This window comes from Trachurus trachurus (assembly GCF_905171665.1).
Source record: "Trachurus trachurus genome assembly, chromosome: 8".
Lineage (NCBI taxonomy): Eukaryota > Metazoa > Chordata > Actinopteri > Carangiformes > Carangidae > Trachurus > Trachurus trachurus.
In genome coordinates this window covers 17550762-17574421 of record NC_139905.1, presented here as the reverse complement: position 1 = coordinate 17574421, position 23660 = coordinate 17550762, and the positions used below count along the sequence as shown (strand labels likewise).

At 42.4% G+C, this 23660-nt stretch overlaps 1 protein-coding gene across 1 annotated transcript in view; it reads left to right on the top strand.

Moving 5' to 3' along the window:
- The window catches only part of fam20ca (FAM20C golgi associated secretory pathway kinase a), a 49754-nt gene that overhangs the window by 1886 nt on the left and 24208 nt on the right, over nucleotides 1–23660 (top strand). Inside the window, exons 2-3 of the mRNA XM_083977573.1 lie at nucleotides 288–472; nucleotides 4802–4880. Of these exons, the coding sequence (XP_083833699.1) occupies nucleotides 288–472; nucleotides 4802–4880 (264 nt within the window). The remainder of the gene's footprint in view (nucleotides 1–287; nucleotides 473–4801; nucleotides 4881–23660) is intronic.

Below are 23660 nucleotides of genomic sequence, written 5' to 3'. Positions count from 1 at the left end.
CATAGTAATGTGTGTGTGTGTGTGTGTGTGTGTGTGTGTGTGTGTGTGTGTGTGTGTGTGTGTGTGTGTGTGTGTGTGTGTGTGTGTGTGTGTGTGTGTGTGTGTGTGTGTTATTACAGTAAGATGCAGTGTCCCTGCCAGTTCCTTAAGCATTATTTAGGCTGAAACAGCTAGAGACTGCAACAAATACTGTACCCATCTACACTAAAGATAATCTTAACAAGAATCTTCTTGCACCACAACTTCTTGTTAAACCGCCTCTCCTCTCCTCTCCTCTCCTCCCTCAGGCACAATGAACAGGGGAACGAAGAGGACGAGGAATTCTCTCCAACGGGAGAGGTGACAGCAGAGTCGTACCCCAACTGGTTACGTTTTCACATTGGGATCAATCGCTACCAGCTGTATGCCAGACACAGTCCTGTGCTGGACGCCCTGCTGAAGGACCTGGTCACACAGAGGATCACTAGCGTGGGTGAGTCAGTCAAATAGAGCTTTTCTACCAAGGTGTGTGGGCTGAGTGTGGAGTACGGGCAATGATAAGACGCATGGTATCATGTGCACTGGTCATTCTGAGTATCAGGCCCATATTGATTGACTGTTTTATTGGAGTAGATAAAAATAATACCAGTTAAAAAACATTAAAAAGAAAAATCTAACAGAAATACAACTCATAAATAATGTACTGATGAACATCAATTATGTAACAGGTACAAACACAAATCGAAAGGTTAGAAATTAAGAATCTAAAATTACCAAGAGGTCCCAATGAATTCATTTTTAAAGTGCTTTGTAGTGAGTTGCAGGTGGATGGTGCAAAAAAAAAAAAAAAGCAAAAGCTGTTCTTTTAAGCTCTGTATGAACCCAAGGGACATGGACTGTGAGCCAGTGTTTAGTTCAGGTTTAGTATAGTCCAGTGGCCAAACTAACATAGATGTAAGTTATGAAAACCTATTTTCAGTAAGAGATTTTTACATAAACAAATACATATGCAAATCATGCCTCTTGGAGGGAGACGACGGACCAGCCTCTTTATACAGGATGTAGTGGTGAGTGTTACAGGCCTCAGCATTAATCAAACTGAGAGCAGTAGTGGATAGAAGCAAGGGGTTTAAGAGTCTATAAGATGTCACCATAACCTTAAACTGAATTTAAAAAGTAACCTCAACAATAGTTTTTTAACAATACAGTGCGAGGCAGGATTTATTCCTACATCAAGCATTTGGCTTCTAAGTCCAAAATATTTGAATAGCAAATGATTCTCTATGAAATATCTGTGTGTTGGTCAGCATTAATGTGATGGAGGTTTAACAACAGTTATACAATAAATATTTTCACATTTAGTCACATAACTGTGCAACTGTCAGTTTGACTGATTGATGAGAGTTGATGAGGGAGATGAAGGTTAATAAATACAGTGGGTCAACCCTAATTCTGCACAGACGAGTGTTTATACTTTTGGTAATAGCTCAGACCAATAGTGTGAGATCTGAATCCACCATGAATCACAGTTGAGTGATGCCACATTCACACACATCTGGTTCTTAACCTTCACTTCCTCTTTTGTGTGTTAGTTAGAAATCTGTGTTTAGCAGCCTTCTCCCTTAATGCTTTGATATAGATCCTAACAATCTATGTTTATCAAATAACATGGGTGTGTGAGTGTGTGACAGTGTGTTCATGTTGGTTAAGATGTGCGTCAGAGCTGCTGGATGACTCAATTGTTAGTGAAGACATCCTGAAAAGTTTTTGTTTCCACTGAAGCTATGATTTCATGCAATGTCATAATTGTCATTTAAGTGTTAAAATCCCCTAAAGCAAAATAAAAGAAACTTTATACTAAATATTTCCACATGACTATAATGGCAAAATAAAAGGAAAAAAAATCAAGTCTGAATAAACATGGCAATCTTTCATAAACATCCATTGCTGTCATTTTTGCAAATACTTTGCTTTTAAAGCAGCCATGAAATCAGTGAGTGAACCTGAGCATCCAAACATCAGACTGTGGCTGCAGAAAGTAAAAATATACCACAGTGCAGAAGCAGCACTTTGTATCACTCTGTGAATAATGCACCCTACACTAAATGTGCCTTACTTTAGTTTTACCTGCTCATTATATTGATGCCACGTTGGCAAAATCTTTGAGAAGAGGAGTTCGTCTTTGTGTGAAAATACTGGGAGATGAATAGCTGTGACTAATAACCATAACCACAATGCTAACTGAAATAGTTAGGAATATTATTTTCGCTGTCGTGTTCTTCTCTGCTGATGCGTGTTAGCTATCCGTATCGACTGCCGCGCTGTTATTAGTCCCTCCATCTCTGGCGGGCAGCTCACCATCATTCACACTGCACATCGCAGCCTGCACTTTAGTAGTTTGTGTGTGTGTTTTGTTCCCTAGTATATAAACCATCAATCTGTACCCAGACACACCTATAAAAACACTGTCTGTGACAGCCCACTGCACGGTGTGTGTGTGTGTGTCTGTGTGTGTTTGTGTATGTGTGCCTGGAAGCATACATTACAGTTTTTGTGCCCCATAATTGGTGCACACACTTACCACTTATCTGTCTCACTAAAATTACAAAACAGAGACAGCATTATAAAGTTTCCCTGTTCAGCATTTTCTCCGCAACCATGCTCCTCTCTCTCTCTCTCTCTCTCTCTCTCTCTCTCTCTCTCTCTCTCTCTCTCTCTCTGCCTCCCTCTCTTCCCCCCCCCTCTGTGTCTGTCTCTCTGTCGAGGAGGGGGGCAGGCTGTGGCCTTTTGTTCAGTCTTCCACTGGACTCATAAATCAAATGCACAGTACCGTGAGGCGGCTCAGGTGAGAGCAGGATGGATTTATCATCGCAGCACAGGAGGGGGGGGGGGTGGGGGGGGGGGGGGGGGGGGGGGGGGATCTCGATGGTGGTGGGCGGACGAGGCTCGGGGCTTTTGTGAATGACCAGCGAACGTGAAGGTGTAGAGGCAAAGACAGACAGGGACATTGATTCATCTGTGGAGAAGCAGAGCAGAGAGATAGATGGGTTGATGAACAGAGGCGCAGATACTGAGACAGATGGCCTTTAGGGGAGAATCAAAAGTACGTCTTGTTGGAAGATCGCTGTTGTTCATGTTTTGTTGCATGTCAGCGCAGAAACAATCCACAGAAACAATCAGCTGAGCTTTGCTGTGGGGGCTGGGGGGTTCCACAGAGGATTACCTTTTGTAGTTTTTCGATTAGAAAGAAAATTTCATAAACGGCCATCACAGGGAAGTGAATTGAGGTCAGCTCCTCAAGGATTGTGGCTTAGGGGTTCAAGGTCACAGCATTACATAAAACACAGCCCAGTTATTTGCAATCTCTCAAAGGTTTTAGACTTGATGTATAGCTATAGCAAGTTTAAAGATTACTCCCGGGGGGCACTATCTACTTGACCTGGCTTCAGCAAATCTGGCACATGTGTAGGCCTAATACTCTCAGTGTACACTGTGGCTTTGATTTCACCCAGTATCCGTCCTCTTTTGTAAAGGCAAGGCACTGACCTGAGGTGATGGAGGTTGTACTTTGTGCAACAGTGTATGTAAAATTCAAAAGCTTTTGAAAATGAGTCACAGTAAATGGGAAGGCTTGCCAGCGGTGAGTAAGATTAAGTGAGACAGACAGAGCATAACAGAGAGAATACGAGTAAGAGGATGACATATACAAACAGAAAAAGAGGAGAGAAAAAACAGAGGAACAAACTGAGAGAGGGAGCTCTGAGAGAAACAACAAGGAAGTCAATGAACACTAAAGGCAGCTCTTTGCAGGGGGTAGAGTGCAGCCAGCTACTCAGCCAGCAAGTGGGTCCACTACAGGGGGCTTATGTTGGTATTGGGGTTAGGCAGAAGCACTGTGTTGTGTAATATGCTCAAGTTAATGCGCTGTAATAAATGGGCAAATCCCCCCAAAATCCTGTCCATTATGACAGAAACACAAGGCATTTAGACGGGCCTTGCCATCCCTTTGTCTGAGTGGGATGGAGGCGGGAAGCTCGCAAGTGAGTCTCCCTCAGCCTCCTGGAGACGTGAGTGATAGTCAGAGACATGTGCTCTGGCTCCTCTCTGTCCCAGAGTTGGCTCCATGAGGTCAGTTCGTGGGAGCGAGAGAGGAAGCGGTCGCAGAGTGTGTAACATCTCCAACAATGTGTTAGAATCCACAGAGGCTCACACAGAAGCATCTGGTCAGAATCAGGTCTGGTGTGTTAAGCCATGGAATAAATGCTCCCTAATAGTACTATAGTGCTGCTGAATTGCATTTTTCAGTGGACTTTCATTCATTCACTGTGGATTTTAGATCTGTCTCAAAGTCTCAATCGCTCCGTTACGCTCTGAAAAATTGTCCATTTCCATGTGCATCCTTCCATCCAGCCCAGAACCAGTCGTGTATTCATTTTCAGCAGATGCTTTTCCCTCAGTCGCACCCACAGCAGCACTTTGATTTGTACAGTGCCTGGCAAATTGGTCAGCAGATGTGATAGCTCTATTACGCATTCATGCAAAATTGCATTCTCCAAATTGGCAAATAAGGGAACAGCTGTGCATATGTGCATAAGTGTATCTGTGCATATTTATGTTTATGAGCATGTGAGTGTGTGTGTGTGTGTGTGTGTGTGTGTGTGTGTGTGTGTGTGTGTGTGTGTGTGTGTGTGTGTGTGTGTGTGTGTGTGTGTGTGTGTGTGTGTGTGTGTGTGTGTGTGTGTGTGTGTGTGTGAGTGTGTGTGTGTGTTTGTTTCAAATGGTTTAGACGATGATCTGACATCTCCATTGTTTTCCTTCCCAGCCATGAAATCAGGAGGCACCCAGCTGAAGCTGATCATGACTTTCCAGAACTATGGACAAGCACTATTCAAGCCTATGAAGTAAGTAGCACAGCAACTGGCTGCACTGACATGTTAGACTCCCCCTCATCTTCTGGGTACTGCAGATATTATTATCATTGTTGGAGTAGGCTACCCATGGTTAAAATGTCCAACAGCACTGACTTGGATTTAAAAACATGTCACAGATTTCAGCAAATCCAAGAAAACTTCAAAAAAATAAATAAATAAATAAATAACGAACATCAAAAATCTGTTTGATACACTTGGTTTGATGCGCCCACTTGTAATGCATATGTTTCAAGAGGGCCACACAAAATCTCATCTGAATAAGTGCCAAGCGCTGCTGCTGCTGCTGCTGCTGCTGCTGCATCCTTCGGTGTGCTCAGATACACAGCTCTCCCCTCTGTGTGATCTTTTTCTGATGGGGAATCGTCTGTCTGCTTTTTAATTAACATCAACAGGCTTATGTGTTAATTAAAATGAGCACTGAGCCGTCGTGAAAGGCGTCTTTGGGGAGCCATATATGCTGGCAAAGACGCATCGCACATGAAAAAGAAACCCCTTCCCTCTCATCTGTCGGCAAAGTTGTGCCCGATGGACCCCCCCGTGCCAACAGGGATAAACAATGTCCAGGTCAACTGGGCTGTCATCACAAGTAATTGCTCAAGAACATGGTTTGATTTGAGAGGCAGATAGAGAGGAAGTTTCTGTGTGAATAATGCTTGCCAAAGCTCGAGGCATCATATCATGATGACCGGCGCAGGTATGGGTTGTGATTTTTTTTCTTTATTTCAAGTGAGCTAAAACCATTACCATACCATCCAAAGTCACATTAGTGGGAGGATAAGGAGTCTAGGTCTGTGAGTTCAACATCAACTTGAAAATAAATGACGAAATGTTGCTGCTGAATATCTTTCCACTGTCGGGGCTTGATTTATGAAGAGACTGCAGTTTATTCAGAAGTTTATTCACCCAGTGTTTGGTGCTCAAGCTCTCTATTCAGCTCCAGTTTTTAGCAGTGCAACCTTATCCCTTCATATACATCAGCAGTAGTGGCAGCTCAGGATTTCAATGTGTTTAAATGAGTCTGTATCCTGATTTGACATATTAATTTCAAGGTCAACCACAGACTAGAATTGAGAATATGAGGCATTGTTTACTAAATTGGCCTCAGAGAATATGGTCCAAAACAATGGCAATCTGAGCATCTTATACAGCCCTCCTGCATGCAAAGCTCTTAAGTCAGCAGCAGCACCCAGCAGGCATCATTGGGTATAATTATATCTAACAGGAACTGAGATTACCCCGCGTTTCTCTGTGTGTGTCTGTGTGGGTATTTTTGAGTAGCTATTAGATTGGACTAGACATCCAGGGGCTGCTCTGAGGCAGCATGGACAATTGGACAATATGTGCACATGCGGTAATAGTATGTGTAAGTGTCATTTTGTGGTGCGGTCAGGTCCTGGGCTGGTGCTCAGGGCACCCTGGGGTGTTAACACTGAAAGGAGAAAGCGGTGCTTCATGCGCTGTAATCCAGTGTCTTGTACTGTAGATCACAGACAGTTTTGACGATGAGGCCCTTGGGAGTAGGACACTGAACATCCACTGTCAAAACTGTTTATTATTAAAAAAATTTACTTTCACAATAATGTGCAGTCTCAGTGACAGAATGGTGCGTCTGCTGCCACTTCTTACAGTTTACCTCCAGATGATTGAAAGTTTGAAGTCTCAGTTTCACAGTTAGGGTAGATGAGCAGCGATTATTGTATTACAGTGTATGTGCTCTACAGTAGGTTTCATTGTAAAGCTTAAATAGCTTTGTGAATGGTGCAGAAATTGGACCCTCTGTCCAATGAACTTGAAAATATAGAAGTGCTGATTGCTCACAGTTGATATACAGTAAGTAAAACAGTCCCGACTGCCCTCACAAACCGTTTTGACAGTAATTACATGTCACTTCCTGAATTATATGCTACACATTGCTGCAGCTCTTTATTTAGCCTGTCATATTTTATTCAAGCTCCTTTCTTTGACTGTCACCATCATCTGTCCCCAGTTTTTACGATACCATACAAAAGTCCTCCGAGCGGAAATATAAAAATATCTGAAAGAAATCATGTTGGAAAATAACCTTTGTTCTTCTTTTGTTAAACTAGCGCGTGAAGTTCGGTTGTTTCTGTCGTGGCACTGATGTGTCCCACTTTTATTTTAGGAGTAGCAGTGCATTCTGGGTACAGTAGTTCAGAATGTTGCTGTGCCACATTGTTTTTGTTCACCTGTCCCATTGTTCAGCATCAAGTGGTGCTTCAAACGAGGCTTTGATGTTTTAGGCCTCCTTTGAGTCAAATGCAAATCTCTACACTGGCATGGGCCAGGAGACTAAACAGGCTGACAGCTTGCCAGACACCTCCACGCAATGTTTTCCCGGCGCTGCTCTGGGAGAAAAGTTTGCAGCTTTGTTTTATCTGTCTGACTAACTATGGTTGGGTCTGGTGATCTAAATGTGGAATGGAAGATGCTCATTTAGTCCTCTGGGTCACAGTGACTTGTTTCCCCCACACAGAAAATAATCTCTTTAGTATTTATTATAGTATTTATAACCCATTCCCTCCCTGGAATCTTTTTCCGACAGTCAAACATGTACTCATCTAACTATTATGTGGAAATAGTAAATCATTCCATGCAAAACTGCAAGTATCTGTATCTGCTCTCATCACATTGCCCTGACTACCCAAAAATAACAAATATAAGCAGATGCATCGTGGTGTCACCATGAGGAATTCTTTCCTGTAGCCAACAAAAGTTCATTCAAAATAGATTCAATTTGAACTACAGATGGGAATGAAGGACAGCTGTGAGATAAAACGGTCAAAGGCTGTAGCGGAAGGAGGGAAATGAAGTGGCAAGTGAAAAGAGGAGAGGGCCGGTATTGGAAGACAGATGTGAGGCACTGACCAGAGGGGTAGGGGAGCGGTGAGCGCTGCCAACCTGTCAAGGAACTGGGTCTTCCAGCTAGAGCCAGGTTACGGGCTGAACGGAGACCCTCGGTGCCAGGCCTCAGCGTCTGTCTGGCTCATGTCCCTGGTGCCCGTCCTAGCCATCCACTGCCAAGATAGCTGGTTGTAGTGTGTACACAGAACCATAATGTTCATGTCATGCTAATTGGATTTGTCAGATGGAGGGTTGAGGGATTGAGGGAGGGGGGTAAGCCTCAGATATGCAAAGAAAGAATTAATTTCTCCATCACGCGCTGTTTGACAAGCCTGTTTCCAGCCCCCTCGCTTTGATTCGGTTGATAGTCGCACAGTTCAAAATGATTTATGCTTTGCAAAAATAGCAGAAATTACTTTGATCGTCCGTGTTTGTTGTCTACATGCCCCAGTCCTGCCCAGAGCTGTTATATCAGCGCGCAGGGTTCATTACATGTAAACACGAGTGCTGGAACACATATATAGGGCGCACGCACATGCCTGTCCTTTTGCACCGTGGGGAATCAGAATACGTCCTCATCTGCGTGAACCCGATCAGTTTTGACAAGCTTGGGCTCTTGGCGCTAGTAAAGCCAGTGGGATTGGCTGCCGAGCCTCTCAGCTACAACGCCCAAGAGGCTGCTTCATTTTTATCATCCACAGGCTGTTTCATAACCACAAGTCCATCGGAGTCCTCATCATATCCACTGTGCCCCAGTCGGGTTATGACTGACATTCCTCCATGGATCTTCTCTGTCGGTGGGGAATTCTGTCAAGACTGAAAGCATCTAATGTCCTCTGCACATGGCCTCTCCCTGCTGTGGTTATCCATCAGACCAGACTGATAATTTCACTATTGATTTATATGCATTTATGTAAAGTGCAGGACAGACTGTTTTTCTCCCACTACTGCTGACAAATATTTCCTTAATACAACAACTGCTATTTAGTCTTTAATCTCAGCTACAGAGATTTTAGATCCATATGCCTGGATCACAATCCTGTAAAACTCATGATTTGTGATTACAAGCGTCTGTTGACCGAACGACAGGAAAAGCTGGTGCACAGATTGAGTTGTGCCCCCCCCCCCCCCCCCCCCCCCCTCGTTCACATAAGCTGTGACGGTCATGGATAAAACAACACAATGAAATCCAAACAGGAGAGAGAGAGATAAAGGCTTCACGTTGTGCAGAAAAGATAAATCTCATCAAGCCTCAGAAGATCCATTACAATCCTCACGAGTCCCATTGTTAAGACGAAGAACCTGCGTGTGATAAATACTGCATGATCACATACACATGCATGCAACACACACAAACATGTGGGAATATATGCGTGCACTGTACAAACTCACTCTAAATCCCCTCCTGAATTCACCAATGCACTGACATCGTAACTGACATCTTTCTCACTATTTTCGGCCTGGGAGAAGAAAATACAGTTGAGAGTGTAGAACGTACTAGTGGGTTTTTTTTTTCTTCTACGGGAGTCACTTGTCTGACAGTGTTTCACTAAAGAGCTCCCACGAGGGGCCGTAAGAATGCCGCTGGTTCTTCTAAGTTGGACGCACTTTTGAAAGGCCCTGAGCTCATTTTTAGGGTGTGTGTAAGCAAGTTACTATAGACAGCTGTTCGCACAGCTGCAGCTCTCGCTCACACTCTCACTCATACATGCACACACAAGCTGCAAAGAGACGGGACGCTGTGGGGGTTACGGAGTTCGTGCACCCTCCATCACCCAGGGTTGGTACTGGAAAATCCACGAGCGGCGAGCCAAGCGGCAGCTGTAGCCGCTCACTCAAGGGGATGTGGGTATATTGCACAGAAGGTGATGACTGCCGGTCCACACTCTGTCTGCACACATGATAGAAAACTAGCTCATTCACTCCCGACCGCTCACCATTAACACTTCCCTGATGATTTTCACCGCGACAAGTCAAAAAGCCTTGAAGCTCATGATGAGACTTTTAATGTGATGAAACGTCAAATCTTTTCACATTTACCGTCCCTGTCCCAAGATGAAGGAAGTTTTCCCCCTGACCTCAATCTTGCATATTATAAAAAGCTTCAGCTGAGTTGCTGCATTTATCTCCTCACTTGCTTCTAGGTTATGTAAACTTTGGCTGCACGACTTTCTGGTTTCATCAGCTTTTTCTTGGTTGAACAGTGCTTTGGCAAGAAGAGACTCCTCAGGTTTTCAGCAACCCCCCCGACACACACACACACACACACACACTGTGCTGCCCTGGCATCAGAGCAGCCTCACAGTCGTCCCATTGAGCTCACATAGTATGACACACAAGCGCACTGGACCGACCAGCAGGGAGGGAGCAGAGCAGCAGCTCAGGATGCCAAGCAATTTGTCCGACCTGGCTTTTGACATCAATGACAGTCTGTGGGGCGCAGGTGTATGGTCATAGATGGAGGAGGCTATAAACTACATTTAAAGGGAACTGTGCAAGTTTTTTCATCCAGCAACTGGTCTTTGATCTTGTGCGCCCTCACTTCAGAAGACGTATGTCAGTGTTTGTGTTTGGAGCACTATTGCTTTTCCATATTTCCACATTTGTGTGTGTGTGTAGAAAAGCAGAACCAAGAAGAAAGTATTAGTGGAAAAAAATCAGCATAAACTCAGATGTATGAGACAGTAAGAAGGAAAATATGTCTCCGTTGTAACTGACAGATTCCGACAGAGAAACAGTAAAATGTTACTTAAAAGCATTGTACATTTCTCAACAGTTCCACTGTGTTGACATCCGCGGTGGAGTTTCTCACTACTTTTTCTTGGTAGTGTTGTTAAACTAATTATTTACCCCAAAAGTTTGCACCAAACTGCAGTTGGTGCATAGTTTGTGCTCTATAAAAAAAGAACAAAGTAAAAAATAAAAAAATATTGAACCTCATTATTTTTGATTTACAGTGTAGGCTAAGACTAGCTTTTGAAATTGATTCTTTTTAAACTTCAGAACTTCTAGTGCTTAATGAAGCACGGGGTGAGAGCCACCGCTAAGTTTTGAGCTCTGTATCTGGGAATTTAAATGACTAGTCCCCCCTACTGTTTACTTTGTATCAGTCAGATATGATCAATCAATGCCTGATCTTAAATGGTTCTGTTAGGTCATGGTATCAGTAGCAAAGTTAAACCACATCTATTAGAGGGTTCTGATTGACATATATTGCCAAAGTTCAATATTTGTGCAGGAAGTGTTGTGCCTTTCATGTAGTGAAGCAGAAAGTAATGGTGTGAACACTCACTACAATTAAGATTTGCTTTAACTGTAACCTAATATTTTGACTCTAGTTCTTGCCTTGTATCGTCTGTATCTTATTTTCCATAACTACAACCTTTCCAAAATAATAATCACATCATAGTTATTGACGTGAGTTATTATGTAAATTTAGAAGTTTTGGGCATTGGATATATCAGATCATTTACATTAAATCTGTCTTGTCTTTAAGAGACTGATATGTTCTGTAACTAATAGTAAGATGTAGCAGGAATAGTAGCTGTAATTCATTCTCTTCTGATTTATTTACATTTTTTTGTTCTGTGTTTTAGAAAGCTCTGGAAATCAGACACAGAGAAACATATGAGGCAGAGAAAACATCTGCTGTCAAACATTATCTGCTGTTTTCCCCCCATCTCTCCTACATTTCATTGTCTCTATCTCTCTCGCACACACACACACACTCACTCACACACTCATACACAGAGAGAGTGAGAGTGTTCCGGTGTCAGGCGTTCACAACATCTGTTTCTCATGCAGCTTTGTACTTGCAGCCAGGCAGCCACAGAGGGCCTAAACCCAGAGGCTCTTCTCCAGGCTCTGGGCACTACTAACTCCCTCCGCAGGTCTTTAAGATTAATTTGGTCTTTAAGCTGCTCTAATGTGGCTGAGGATTGCTCATCTTACACAGCCTCTTTTCTCTTCGCCCTCCTACTCCATGCTCCCCCTTCATCCTCTCCTGACCTCTATCCTCCTCCTCCTCCTCCTCCTTTATTCTCTATATCAAAGATTCTTGTGTCATATAGCTACAGGCTGATAATGTCTCAGCATGGCTTGTATGTAAATTCTCTTGTTTTTTGTCCTCCTTTTTGATCCATTTAAACAACCCAACTTAATGAAGTCTTCAGTCTCACAGCTTCACACTGGGATGTTGCTTATAATGTGGGTTGTTTGCACATGTTTAAACTGTAAGTGTGTATAGTTGGTTAACCACTGAGTGTGTGCGTGTGTGTGTGTTTGTCCAGTGTAGTCTTTTTGTGGGTGCTGTGATGCTTCGACCTCTTGTAGGCTTTGCAATGAGCTGGTCAATTAGTGCACAGCTCTGCTACTTTAACAGTCATGTAACCACTTGCACAAGTAGTGGTGGTTTGTCACATTTGTGTAGTCATCCAAACACACACACGCTATTTGAGTTGAGTTAGCTTTGGGAAATCCACTACAGCATTTACATGTGCAGTATTTCAGTTGAAGTGTCAATCATTTATATGTGTTCTGCCCATTATCTAATTATGTCTCATCATTAAAGTGTGTGTTTGGGTGTAACCACACACTGGGGTGCTCTGTGATTAGTTATCTTGTATCATTCCCATCTGTCATAATTACAACAGACTCATTTCTCTTTCATTTCTTGGATGTGCTAAAAAAGAAGTTACATCTGTTCATGTCTCACTCGTGTCTGATTCCTCAGTGTCTCAGTTCGGTGTCTGTTCTCATTTCGAGGGGTCACCAGTGGAGCGTCTGGCACTGAACGTGCCTGTACGCCATCTCAAATAGCTTCTTTTTTTTTTGACAGGTACACTCACACAGACTTCCAGCACAGTCACAGAAACACAGAGGACCGTCTTATTTTAGACTCCCGAGCATTAAACTCCCCGTACACCCTCCTTCCTCTATCACACTCGCACATGCACACTTCACATAAGGACGTTTCTCATGAATGTTTTACTAGGTCAGTTCTTGAGGAAGTGGTGTTTTTCGTCACCATCCGTCTCTTCCTGCCTCACTCTGTCCGTCCCTCTCTCTGTCTCCACCTCCTGTCCATGCTCCTTTATGGACTTGTTTGTTTGATGCGCTGAGGCAGTACTAATCCTCGGCTTGTCCCTCGCCTCCGTTCAGAGTCTCTCTGATCTGTATTTTTAGATTCTCTCCATTTTCTCTCTCTCCCTGTCTAACAATGTACTCGCAGTGTATAATGTGGCAGAGCTGTGAGTAGCCCATCGTAATGTGATTACAGGCCAACTAAGTTGCTGCAGATGAGAGTGATATGCATCAGAGATGTTCACAAGTCTTTTTTTGCAAGTCCAAGTCAAGTCTCAAGTCTTTGGTCACGAGTCCAAGTCAAGTCTCAAGTCTCTAAAAAATAAAAGTCTCCTGTCTCTTCTGGTTGTAATGACCCTTTATCATCTGCTGCTATCCAGTCTACTAAAGATACTGCACAGCTATATCTAAGAGATTCAAAGCATTTACTGTAGGTTATTATCACTCCTTTATCTATACACTCAGTAGGCTATTGATTAGTTGTTTATTATATGATCACTTTAGGATATTGCAATGCAATATGAAGAAAACACACATGGAAAGCTTTCCTTTAAAGGAAACTGTATTCTGAGTCAAGAAATAATCAAGGCTGCCCTCTTGCCCTCTGCACCGGCCTTTTCTCTTTTTTTTGCTTTGTTGAATTCAGAAAACTCAGATGAACAACATGGAAAATGATTTAGGCTGTTAATTATAGGTCATTAGATCTGGGTGGTACCTATAGCTCACATCTTTATGTGCAGCAAAACCTTTCTGGATCCGCATCGTTGTTATTATTTTTTTAATTAGCCCCGTCAACTCATGGGGGCGTGTCGACACGTAGCCTACAGACTTCCATACGAGCCTTCAGTCATATTTCGCAGCAAAAACATAAATAAACAGGAGGATTTAGCCTACAGTAGCCTGATATGTGCCCGTTATGCAGCAGCTCGTCCCCGTGAAGGAAAGTTTCACAACAAACGGGCGTTGTGCATGTAGGCTACGGACGGTGCCGCTATTAAAAAAAAAAAAAAAAAGCCAGTTCACAGTCAGCTGTCACTCACCTGCAGCTGACTGCGCTGTCAGAGGAGCTCTGCTGCTCCTCTCTCTTTAGACACTGGTATTTGGCTGCACTCTGTAGGAGTTCAATATGAAGATCTAACCTCCATCTGAGTAACGTTACCGGCCATGTGGCGCTGCTCCGCTAGTGTGTTAACGGCAAAACAAAAAAAAGAAAAAGGAAAAAAAAGGTCGTCGGTCGTCCTGTCAGGAGGGAGGAGGCACGAGCCAAAAAAAATAAAGATTGTTCACGAGTCTCAAAACACGAGTCCGAGTCGAGTCTGAAGTCTTTTGGGCACGAGTCCAAGTCAAGTCTGAAGTCTCTGTGGGTGCGACTTAAGTGCGACTCGAGTTCGAGTCGCAAACTCGAGTCCCCATCTCTGATATGCATGTGTGTGTGCGTCTGTGTAGGTCTTGGTTATGGGTAATGATAATAGAGTCACTGGCAGCTGAAGTCACACCTCATCAAACATCACAACATTATGTCCTCTGTTGACTGCACACAGTTTATAAAGAAGAAAGAAATCCAAGGACTTCTTCTCAGCAGCTAGAATAGTTTGCACAGTTTCAGGAGTCTTTCACCTTGACGTTGTTGTCAGGCAACCTGCGAGGACTCACTGTTGCTGACCAAGAAATAGTCTATCACAGACTTCTTTGTAAAACATGTCAGTTTACACTTAGAGTTTTGTTGTTGTTGCTTGTAGACAGATGTTGTTAGCTTAGGACAGAGCCAGGCTGGCTGATTTGACACTTTGTGCTCTCTTATGCTAAGCTAAGCTACAATAACAGGCTGTTGGATCTGACTTCATCTTTACCATGCAAATGGGAGAAAGATACTTTCTAATGTATCAATACAAAGCAAATTAGTGGTATGACAAATGCCCTTTAATGGGGTTTGGGTGCTTGTAAACTTGTAGGAAATAGAGGTTTCTGTTCAACCTCTGTGCTCATGTTTTCTGTTTTGTTGCAGCACCACATCCTCAGGTCTCATTGTAATACATCTATGAACATTACTTGTATTTCTTTTAATTAATTGTTATGCGAATGATTTGTCGGCCCACTTGCAATACCTTTGTGGAGATTGGGAGCCACTGCTGTAAAACACACCTGAATATACATCACTGTAGAGATGTATTAGGTATCTTTTAAAATCACATGCAATACACAGAGAGGATGAAGATTCAATGGTCTGTTGATACTTGAAGTTGGTTTGGCCGTGATGTTTGAAATGCAGACTTATAGTATATGTGGGTGTTTTGCGGCATATATGTTAGTCTCCGTGCCTGTGGGTGTGGACCAGAGTGTGTATGCTTCTCTGTGAAACACCACATTCAAGAGAATCATATTTTTGCAATTGTGCATGCTTGCTGTGGTTCCTGACCCTGTCTTTGTCACTGCTTTAAGTGGTTATGTTGTTCAGCCATCCTATCATATCATTATAGTCCAAAATACTGGATGGGGGAATTCCTAAGTTTCCCTCTAGGAATGTTGCTGCGGCATTTGTCTGGAATGCGGAAAATTCATTTCGCTCCAGGAGGTGAATTCTAGACATCCCAAATGAGCATTTCTTTTTATGAGGACGGGACAGCAGCCTAAACCTTGACTTATGTTGAGGGATATGTTGTGTACCATTTGTAGCAGTATCTGTTGAAATTACACAAAATAGCTGAGATGGGTTATCTTCAGTGAACACTCAGGAATGCTGCATTTAATTTAGGGAAATTTTCAAATGCTAATTGTCAGCGAAGTGCTTTGGTAAATCCACTACACATGATTAAGACCTTGCATTTTAGCAATTTATCGAGACAAGTTAGACAACAACTTAAGGTATGACATAAAATCTTGCAAATGGCCCTGACTTTTTACAATTTAGTCTCCCTCAGAGGCCATAATGAGGATAATAGCTTGGGCCTAGACAGACCAAATGGGATGACACTTCCTCTTTTTTCATTGCAGCAGTCTTAAAATGACAGAGTAGACATGCCTCATTGTTACTTTGTCGCTGAATCAACTGTTGCCCCTAACAATGGGACCACACGCACTGCACCACCCCTTACAACGGAGCACAGTCATTAGATAAGGACCTTTCCCAGGTAGATCTATCACAGTCCACCTGAACCTCTCTCTGAGCTGTATGAATGAAACAACAGTTCTCTGACAGAGAGAAAGAGAGAGAGCATTGTGGCTCTGTAACCTGGGCCTTTTGTGATACATGTACAGAGGTTAATACATCCATTGTGGGCCAAGCCCATGCTTGTATAAGCCTGTCCCATGCAAGGTGGCAATTAGGCTGTGCGTGACTCCCCTGTCCCCCTGACAGAGGCCAGGAGAGACGGGGGAGGAGAATGCAATCATTGTCTACCAATTAAACCAGATGAGGGTTATCCTTGGCTTTGCCCATTGTCAGGGCAGGATGTGGGAGGGGCTGTCCTGACCAGGTCTGGTGTCACTGGGCCAAGGAAGGCAGGAACCTGATCTAGGGGCTTTCCTGGGTTACCCCTCCCCTCCTATGCACCCTTCCTTTTTTCAGCTCTAAGCAGCGGTGATGCAGACAGAGGAGCCTCTGTGCTGGAGGTGCAGGAAGAATCTCAGTCAGTGCAGTGCTGCTGCTGTGAAGACTGTTCACAGAGAGAGAGAGAGAGAGAGAGAGAATCTGAGATATGAAGAGCAGCAGGTTCATGTGCATGTGTCACCTCCTCTTGACCCTATTTAAACCATGTGGAACGACGCAACAAATGACATCCAATATTTATTAAGATGTTTCGGTCTGGACCAAAGCAGTGAATTTAGCAACTAACACTGCTGTCCCCATAGCCATGCAGCTAATGTGGCAAAGAAAACTAACACCATCTAGTTTACTGCTCTCCAGTGTGACAACCATGGAAAAATACTTATTTACTCAAGCTTAAATAATGTCAAAGAGGTCCTTATTAAACTTATACTAGTGTGTACTATTTGTTTTTTGTGGTTTGTTGTATTGAATTAGATTATATGGTAAGATGCCTTTGTGCCTCTCAAAAACGATGTACACACAAGGAGAAGCAGTGCACCACAACACATTCAAGTCATTACCAGATGATGCATTGGGACACGGTCTGTGGTGACGTTAAAGGTCACATTACAAAATGCAGCTGTCACATGATGATGCATGGACACTGCCTCATGATATGCTATATGACCAATAACAGTGCAGAGGCTTCTGAAAATATCTTGCTCTGATTCAGATATTTTGCCTTTTTACATTTGACTGTGTGTCATTCGCTCTCTTCCTATTGTAACCATCACTCAGTGCACTTGGAAATGTGCTGTACTCCACTGTTGCTTTAGTTAGATACTGAATGTACAGAAAATAGTGAGTTTGACATGTATTCTTGGTTCCAGTGTAAAGACATCTGAACTCTCCTCCTTATCCCTTTCAAATACAAATTAACTCTATTTATCCTCAAGTGCACTGGACTCGTTCCATCCCACTTAGCTCTTACACAAGGATAAATGCAACCCTTGGAACTGTTTTTCCAGTGGTCTCACCACTTCCTCCTTTACCACCGTCACCCACTCATGACCACAATGACATCTCTCAGCCACCACTTAGCCTCTGATAGATGGTTTCTATTTAGGAAATGGCATCTGACCACAAACCACCGAGCACAACAAGACTGTTGACAGGTTTAAATAGAAAAGTTCAACTATAGGAGAACTGAAGCACAAATACCCGTGCCTCGATTTGGGGGCCTCGCCCGCAAAATAGCTTTCTGAAAAGAGTCTTTTGATTGCTTTCTTTGGTCGAGGTATCGAAGTTTTGAGTTTTATGTAGTTAGGCTGCACTTGGTGGTGTGCAATCCATTTTGGGACGGTGGAGAAAATAACTGAAAATAACTGACAGCCCTCCAAAATTGAGCTGTTCACTCTCTGAGCTGAGTGTAGTGATGTGCTTTAGGAAGATGTAGCTTTTTAGCACTTAACAGAAGAGGTTGTAGCGACTACCTCAAACACTTCTCAGGTAATTAATAAACACATTCATTAAGGAGTTTAAAAAAGACAGTGCTAGTAAGTCAACTATTCTATCATCAGTCATGTGCTGCTGGAATATGACATTTTAACAAGCCTCACACCGAACTAATTAAGGGAAAATGGTACCAAGCCTTTCAAGCCGTTCTGGCTTGTTATGGATTACAGTCTTCTGAGACTGTCAAAAATTAACGGCTGCCATGTTCCTCTGTAGATCTGTGTGTGTGCGTGTGTGTGTGTGTGTCATCTCAAAGTCTCTATCTGCTTTTGTGGTGTATCCGTGTTCAGTTTAAGAACACAGATGGGGAAGGGAATGACTGGCCAGCAGCCACGGTGTCCTTCAGGGAAAGGAAATCAAAGACAGGAGGAGGAGGTGGGAGAGGAGAGACGGGGAAAGAGATGAAGATGTATTTATGGTCTTACATGGCTGGATGGCTTCAAGTCACGACACCTTAAGGTGGCGGGATCATCCATGCTGGACACTGCTTAAGAAAAGGCAAAGACAAAAAAAAAGGTAATAAATATCCAATACATTCAAAAACAGGAAATCATCCAAGCATTCATAGATTATAGAAGTGCTTATGTCCCTGATAGCATGACGTAATGAAGATATAAACTATAGAACATTTATGAACATGTACCGCTGATCCTGTAATAAGTTGTCGGGCCATATTTGAAAACTGAAAAGATGATACTTGAATGAATAACAGGTGGATTATAGGCAGCCTTGAACATAAAGGCTTTATTAGCCATTGATTTACAGACTGCATTTACAGAAGAAAGCAGAGTCTCAATTGATAATTAGCTAAGACCTGCACCATAAACTGCTTTTAATAGTGATAGAAATGTATACATTTGAAAATGAACTGCTTACTGTAAGAGCATCATACATTGTGCAATGATGAGTCATGAAAGGACAGCAAAGGCCAAATGTCTACAATAAAATGATCACTATTGCACATGAATAAGCTTTAGATTTTGGATTTACTGTTCTGGTAAGTTTCAAAAGTCATTGCGTGAAATTTAGTTTAGTTTTCATTCATTACATGCAAGTCAGTGTTAGGGTATTAAGATCAGACTGCAGAACTGATTCAATCAGTATTAAATTAGTTGTAGATGTGTATATAACCGTATCATCTGCATAAACCCGAACACATAATTCAGAATTAATAAATGTCATAATAAAAATGGCAGGGGGATCCAAGAGTCGAGGCCTCTTTGTTGTGATAATGTATCAGATTTGTTTCCTTGAATAACAACACAGGAACTGAACCATGGTTAAGCCATGGTCAGGTTAATGAATGCTGGACCAGCCCATTTCCTCTAACAAGAGGAAATGGGCTGTATGATTTGATTGAAAGCCAAACTGAAAAAGATTGATATTGTGCTTATTAAGATAGCATAACCATCCTAAATTATTTTTGCACTTTTGCAATATAACAGAGAGAGAGAGTGTGTTTTTCTTATCTAAGGGTCAAGATAATTGGATTGTTTTGGATGAGACCCCTCAAGATATTCGCCACTACAGATGGGCAAAGATAATGGACGTCCAAAGTGCTTACTCACAATCCAATTAACTTCTCTTGGCACAAACCGCACAGACACACTCCATGTCCAACCTCTGAGTGGTGTGTGTGTGTGTGTGTGTGTGTGTGTGTGTGTGTGTGTGTGTGTGTGTGTGTGTGTGTGTGTGTGTGTGTGTGTGTGTGTGTGTGTGTGTGTGTGTGTGTGTGTGTGTGTGCTTACAGTACATGTATGTGTTGCTGTAAAATTAACGCTTCCCAGGATTTAACATAATTTGTACTAATTGGTGTTTGTTGTTCAGCAACTACTTAGTGATAATCAAATTAAATTAAATTCTTACTGGTCTGCATGGCATGTGTGGAGTTTAGACCTGTGTGCAGAGCCGCTCTGCAAAGATCCTCTGTTTAAAAAGGCATGATTTATATAGTTTTGGCAGGTGTTTCACTCTCACTCTGGCCCACTCATCTGCCAGTTTCTTCTCAGGGAGTATGCTTTGAATTTCATCCCAAGACGAGAGCATGATTGTATATTCACCCAGTCAGAGATTTCTCAAGGCATTTTATAACCTCAAATTTGTTTTATGACTAAGAGAAAACATGCAACAATCCGAAAACATAGCGTCGCTCCAGCTTTGAAGAAGTTTCCGATTAAATTGTATGTGTTTATGCTTAAGACATGGCAGCAGCCACCCTTTTATTTACCCGCCATGTTTTAGATCACAGCGAAGTGCAGAGAACAATTAGAGGGAATAAGGGAGTTCAGACTGGAGAAGATACCCATTATACAGTACCTCTGTATCTTTCCCAAAATCCTCCTCGGCCTAAGTGGAGAGACTGCTTTTCGCTAACCCTGCATTTTCTGCAGTTTACTGACACTCTCAGACCAGGATTGTTTTCCCCTCCTCTCATCAGTTTCAGCTTGCATGTCATGCTGCATACCAGGGCTTGTTACTCAGTCCCTGTGAGATGAAGACTCATGGTAATGCCCATTGATTTTGTGTGCAGGCAGAAACAAAAACTCACACACACAGGCACATACAAGGAAAGCTCCTAAAATCCCCATTGATCCCAACAGGCTGAGTACTATCCAGTTTGTTTTCATTATGGAAGTAACGTCGGCCTTTGCAGACTTTTTTTGATCTTTTGTTGCCTCCATAAGACCACAAGTGTCAAGGTGGATGTCATCTTTTTTCACTTTTTTCCCACATTATTCATTTTGAACCTGGCTTTTTAGTTCTTTGAAGTTTAAGTGCCTCCCTGTCCTCAGCTCCCGCCTTCTTTCACAACTTGGAGCTGTGAGGGATTGAGACAACTGGTCGAGGATTTCTGGAGGAATTTCCTGCTGGAATAAAATCATAGAGGGACTGTGCTCCCTTGTCTGTGTGTATTAGTTCCTCCCTCTACACAAAGAATGATCCTTTTACAGTCTTTCCGTTGGTTGGGTGTGTTACTTGTGACAGTGTTCAGGGAGACAACAATCCACACCACTATGACACTCCCTGTGAATCTTGTCCATACCTCATTTCATGGTGGATTGCCTGGCACGGATGGACAGTTTGGTCTGGCTGCACACGTCCAAGAGACTTGTTTGGGGCAGCTTGTTTTAAAAACTACAGCTCAAGATCCAACTTTGGTGTTTATGTAGAAAAATAGACTGAGAAAAGCTGTAAGAGAGAAGCTTATTGTTCTAAACACTCTCAAGCTTGTGCGCTTAGACATCTAATCACTCTTGACCCAGGAATACCCTTGATGTTTGTGTATGTTCTGCATAATTCATAGTTCATATTCTGTGCAAAGCCTGTCATGAATCGCTCACCCTGTGAAGGATTGCCTCAGACTTGTGCTATTGAAAGCGGTTAATCCTCTGTGGATGGATATGTAAATATGACGAAGTGTGGCTCTGTGTTGCTGGAATGCTGCTGATTGTTGAGGATAAACCGACGAGCATTTTGTTTGTTGTGGGTGATGGTGTGGGAGAGAGACAAAAAGAAGGGTAACTGTAAGAATAAAGACCTGTCCCATCCTTCAAGTACATAAGAACATATAATCCCCCTGCGTGAACACACACACAACATGCAGTGCACACATGAAAACAGCAGAATTATTCACCGACGGCAAACACACATCATTGTCACACCACACAGTCAAACCCACACTGTTTTTAATCCTGCTTTCCTGCAACATTTGCAACTCTTTCACCTCACGTCATGTAGCTAGAAACATGCATCTCTGAATTTCCTTGAATGAGTGTATTACTAACATCTGTACATTTAACAGCAATCACTAACCAGCGGTTGTTTGCTGTTTTTTACCTTCTGGAGGTGTACATTTATACATTTATATATTGATTTATTTTTCTTTCACTGTTTTTGAGTACTCTGTCCTAATCATGTCGATACAGCTGTTTTTGTATTGTTTGTGGATGGATGTATGTGTTTTTACTGGTGGCAAAGCAGTTTCCCCTTGGGGATCAATAAAGTTTTCTTTCTATCTATCTATCTATCTATCTATCTATCTATCTATCTATCTATCTATCTATCTATCTATCTATCTATCTATCTATCTATCTATCTAACAGTTAAGTTGTCACATTGTAGTACGGTATTTCAATAATTTCCCTTTACAGTAATAAGGTATTTCTGATTCTGACTTCTGGGGTTTTTCAGTGTTTGAATCTGCAGAAGAGTCACACCATCAAGACCGAGCTATTCTCAGCCTAACTGGTCATTTTATGCTTTTATTAGAGTCAGGCAGCAGAGAGATGACAGGAAATGAGGTGAGAGAGATATGAAATTACACGAGACAGTGTAACAAAAGTCCCTGACCAGACTTGAACCCCTGTTACACTTATTTGTCGGTGCCTTAGGGCAGGTACATTCATTTCCCACAACTGTTGAGCTGATGATGAGTTATGATTCGAACCAGGTTGTCGATTGCTGAAGTTCATTGAGTGTCCTGTGCTGTGAGAGAGAGAGAGAAACAAACTGGTTTCATCTTAAGATGTTTTTTCCTCTTATGCCGAGTTATCTTTTTTCACTGTACTTTCTGAGGTATTGAGCAACACATTCTGCAGTGAGTTTTTATTACTACTGGAATTGTCCTTCTCTGCTCTGATATTGTCTGGGTGACATCGCAGTTTAGTTCCACCTTTCTAAAAACCCTAACATATGCTGCTTGAGTTGTCTGCGCTGCCCTCACTGCGTAGTTCTGCCTTTTCTTCAAGTCAAGTAACATGTCGGAAAGCAATGTTTGAAGCTTTTTTGAGAACCACTCATCCAGAAACCTTCACAGTTGACACTGACTGCACATCCCTCTCTCCTCTGCAAAACACCTGCCAAGTTTTGAAATCGTTTGGATGAGAGGTTGTCGAGAAGATCGAAATCGAGTCAGACGGACAGAGAGTCCTCCATCTATGGTCAGAGATAAACTGTGCAAGCTGCCAGTTGACGTTCATGTTCGTTTTGCTAAGAGGACACACAACACAAAACTTTTGCGGCAATACGGTTGCGTGGTCGTCTGCCTCTCGAGCTCCAGTTGTTACTGAGCAGTGGTTTACTGTGTCATCTGGTGTATTAACTGTCACAGGATTTACAGTCCTTCCTGAATATAAAAGAGGAATAAAGTTGATGGAAAAAATCTTGACGTGCGGTCCAGTTATTCCAGGTTTTTCTGTGGTTGTTCCATTTATTCTAAGCTTTAAAACCATGAGACCACAAGAAAAACCCCAAAGGAGTTTGTTTGTTTTACAAAAATAGCTTTCAACAACAGTACAATGGCCTGAGGAAAGTGCACTCATTGAAATTACATGTCCAGTATGACAAAGATAGGGAATAATTGCTTGCATTTTAATATATTTAATTCCCCAGACACCAAAAATATCTATCTCCAACATCTGTCATTCTGCAAAATAAAAGCTCCTCTGATTGTGAAGTTTTTGTAATGTCACAAAAATTACGCCCTGTTTTTTTATTATTCTGAGTGAATGGAAAGCTATTGAAAGGCGCTTAAGTCATCGCAAGACATGGTCTATTGATATTGGAAAGCTGCCATTTAGTAGCACTTCTTACTGAAAGCCACCAGTGAAAGCGCTTATCAAGTAACAAGCACAACTCTTATTTTGACATGGAAAGGCGCCGATGTATTCACCAAAAATGTGGCTTTGTGGGGAAAAAGGGAAGTATGCAGTAATACTAATAAGATTTTCAATTTTTTTCATATATATTCCAAGGGCTCTCACGAC